Source organism: Larus michahellis, chromosome 27, assembly GCF_964199755.1.
Source record: "Larus michahellis chromosome 27, bLarMic1.1, whole genome shotgun sequence".
NCBI classification, from domain to species: Eukaryota; Metazoa; Chordata; class Aves; order Charadriiformes; family Laridae; genus Larus; species Larus michahellis.
The window spans coordinates 436,348-439,906 of NC_133922.1; the positions used below are offsets into that span (position 1 = coordinate 436,348).

The window sequence follows — 3,559 nt, forward strand, 5'->3', positions numbered from 1 at the left end:
CCCTCTGAAGGGCACCACAGCTGCTGGGGGCAGAGAGGGCTCTCAGCCTCCCCATCACCCCAGGGCTGGAGCTGGCCCCAAGGGCCAGCAGAGGCCACTCGCTCTCTGGCTCTCCTGCCTTCAGCTGCAGCTGATCCCCAGCCCAAACTGCCTTTGCCCCGCTCTGCCTCCCCGCCTGCCCTGCTCCCCAGGACAGCAGGAGACTCCTGGCCCTGGGGCTCCTCAGGCAGCTCCCGCATCTCTCCAGTCTCCTTTCCCTCTGCCTGATGCATCTTCACTGCCTCCCACGGCCCTGCAGAGTCCTGGCTTGTGGGTACCTGGATTTAGTGATTTGTCCTGGGGGGACCTATCTCTGAGACTTAAACTCTTCTCTGTCTCCATTCACTTCCCATCCCAGAGAACATGGAGTGTCCCCGTCCTCTCCTGACCACTCCAGATTCCTTTCCACATGGATTGAAATCTGCCATCAGCCCCATCATACCTGTGACAGCCTGAGGAATGTTACTGGGAGGTCATGTACCGTCTCCACTGCCCCTCTACACCAAGAAGACAGCCTTCAACTAAGTCTTGGTGTCTAAAATATGCCAGTGCTACTGTGACATTGTTTCCCAAAACAAGGTGGAAAGACGCTTGGAAAGTCCAGTTCCTTAGGCTTCTTCGCAGCCAAAACCGTATCAAGCCGACCCAGCCATCAGGCACCACACTCAGGAGATCCCCTTTTATTGTAGAGATGCTCTTAGGCAGGAAAGAGGTGACACATGGTTCTTCAAGGATGAGACACAACAGGAAAGAGCCTGAAGAGAAGTGCTATGATCCCAAGCAATTACCTCTAAGTATGATTATCAGGAAAAAAAAAAAGCCGAAATTTCTCTCAAAGGTGATTTGAACACTATGAAAGAAAGGGGAAGAAAATTACTGTTGATGGTGCAGGATCCATTGGGTCTGTTTCCTCAGAGCACCCTTGAGCTCCTGGTTCCTCAGGCTGTAGATGAGGGGGTTCACTGCTGGAGGCACCACCGAGTACAGCAGTGACACCACTAGGTCTAGAAATGGAGAGGAGATGGAGGGAGGCTTCAGGTGGGCAAATATGCCAGTGCTGACAAATAAGGAGACCACGGCCAGGTGAGGGAGGCAGGTGGAAAAGGCTTTGTGCTGTCCCTGCTGCGAGGGCATCCTCAGCACAGCCCTGAAGATCTGCACATAGGACAGCACAATGAAAACAAAACATGCAAAGACTAAACAGGCACTGAGTAGAATAATCCAAACTTCCTTGAGGTAGTCTGAGTCTGAGCAGGAGAGCTTGAGGATCTGGGCGATTTCACAAAAGAATTGGTTTAGGCCATTGCCTTGGCAGAGAGGTATTGAAAATGTATTAGCTGTGTGCAGCACAGCATAGAGAAAGCCACTGCCCCAGGCAGCTGCTGCCATGTGGACACAAGCTCTGCTGCCCAGGAGGGACCCATAGCGCAGGGGTTTGCAGATGGCCACGTAGCGGTCATAGGCCATGACTGTCAGAAGATAAAACTCTGCTGAGATGAAGGTGACAAACACGAAGACTTGTGTAACACATCCCAAGTAGGAGATGGCCCTGGTGTCCCAGAGGGAGTTGGCCGTGGCTTTGGGCAGAGTGGTGGAGATGCAGCCCAGGTCGAGGAGGGCGAGGTTGAGGAGGAAGAAGTACATGGGGGTGTGGAGGCGGTGGTCACAGGCTACGGCAGTGATGATGAGGCCATTGCCCAGGAGGGCAGCCAGGTAGATGCCCAGGAAGAGGCAGAAGTGCAAGAGCTGCAGCTCCCGCGTGTCTGCGAATGCCAGGAGGAGGAAGTGGGTGATGGAGCTGCCGTTGGACATCGGATCCCTTTGTTCCCGAGGTACTGCCAAAGGAGGAAAGCACACTCACAAGTCAGGACAGCTCTGAGCAAATCTCTTCCCATTGCCTGCCCTTCCAAACCCAAACACGGATTCCTGCCGCCCAGCCAACCCCCATTTCTATACTGAGCATGACGTCTGTGGTATGGAATATTCCTATGCCCAGCTTGTCCTGCCTCTGCTCCCTCTCGTTTTCTACAGGAAACTGAAAAAGTCCTTGACTTAACATACACACTACTTAGCAACAACTCAACCAAAATGTCTCATCATCATTAGTCTCATACTAAATCCAAAACACAGCAGCTTCTAGGAGGAAAATGAACTCTCTCCCAGCTGAAACCAGGACAACTCCCAGGTAGCGCTTGCCTTGAGGTGCTTCTGGAAAAGTCCCTGTGAAATGTCTACTCCGTCTGATGGTGCAGCAGAGAATCTCTGATCTTGGGCGTGTCCTCCTGCGCTACACAGGAGAGAGATCCCATAGGTTTTGGGCTATGAGAGCTTTAGGAGATCCCTGCAGGAACTGCAGCGGCATTGCCCTGTACCCAGAGACTTACCGTGTCGAGGGCTGTGAAGATTTCTCTCTCTGTGAGCTCTGTGTCCTCCCACTCCCAGCTGCCTTTAACCTCTCTCTGCCTGCTCGTCTCCTCTCCCGCTTTGCAGAGGAGCTCTTTGCCATGAGTTTCCTCCATCCCAGGAGCCTGGACCAGTTTAGTGGCAGAGGACCAGCTCAAGGCATTTTAACGCCCTCTCTGGTGGTTTTGGTGCTGAGTCCATGAAGCTCAGACACAGGGGAGGCTGATGAAACCTCTCCAGAAGTCAACGACAGCTGCAAACTCCAAAGTTTCTTGGAGCGTTAATGGGTCCCACTGAGGGCCATTACTGCCAAAGGCTCCTGGGGGCTCGTTCGAGGGAAAACTGGAGGCGGTGACGGCAGGTAGGCAAAGGCAATGGAGAGGTGTCTCTGACGCTGGCTAATGCTGAATGTGTGAGAGGAAGGCAAAGGGCCAAGCCCTGGCCTCCAGCCCCTGGGAAGGGAGATCCTGCCCCACAAGCACAGCTCAGGGCTCTTCCTGGGGCATTGTGATGGGAGGACGTGCAATGCCAAGGGCAGAAAGACAGAATGACGGCTCCCGGGTGGGGAAGAGGAGGCGCTAAGGCCCTAGTGCTTTAGGGATAAGGTGTCTTCTGGTAGCCTTGGTGGCACAGACAACAGCCACAGCCAAGAGGAGAAAGACATAAGCACTGTTGGGGGCTTTCAGCCTTGCCAACTCCCTTGATCGTCTGCACCCCTGGCTGTGCTATGGTGTCCCACATCTGCTCCTCTTCCCCTGCAGGCTGCAGACAACCCCCTGCTTCCCCGTCTTCCTCTCCCCTCAGCATCTCACTGCCTTTACTCATCTCTCTCCATCGTCCTTGGCTGTTCCTGAAACACAACGCCTTGGGCTGATCCCGACTCCCTCTGGGTGATCTGTTGCAGCACAGCACTGCCCTTGCAGTGGCATTTCTTTCTCCTGGTGTCCAGTCTCCACCTCCCAAGCTGCCCTTTGTTGCATTTTTTCTTTCTCCTGCTGTTTCCCACCAAAGAAAAGATCCATTGTCTCTGAAAAAACCCTCAACCAGGTTCAGGCTATTCCAATAGTGCCCAGAGCCTCCCTGCCACTGGGCCAGAGAAGCCCAGGTCCCTCAGCCT

General features: G+C 54.0%; 1 protein-coding gene across 1 annotated transcript; it reads right to left on the reverse strand.

The window, feature by feature from the left end:
• Positions 1 to 912: 912 nt before the first annotated feature.
• LOC141735003 (olfactory receptor 14A16-like) lies at positions 913 to 1,851 on the reverse strand. The gene has a single exon (XM_074567419.1). The coding sequence runs from the start codon at positions 1,849 to 1,851 to the stop codon at positions 913 to 915; it is 939 nt and encodes a 312-aa protein (XP_074423520.1).
• Between the last annotated feature and the right edge of the window lie 1,708 nt (positions 1,852 to 3,559).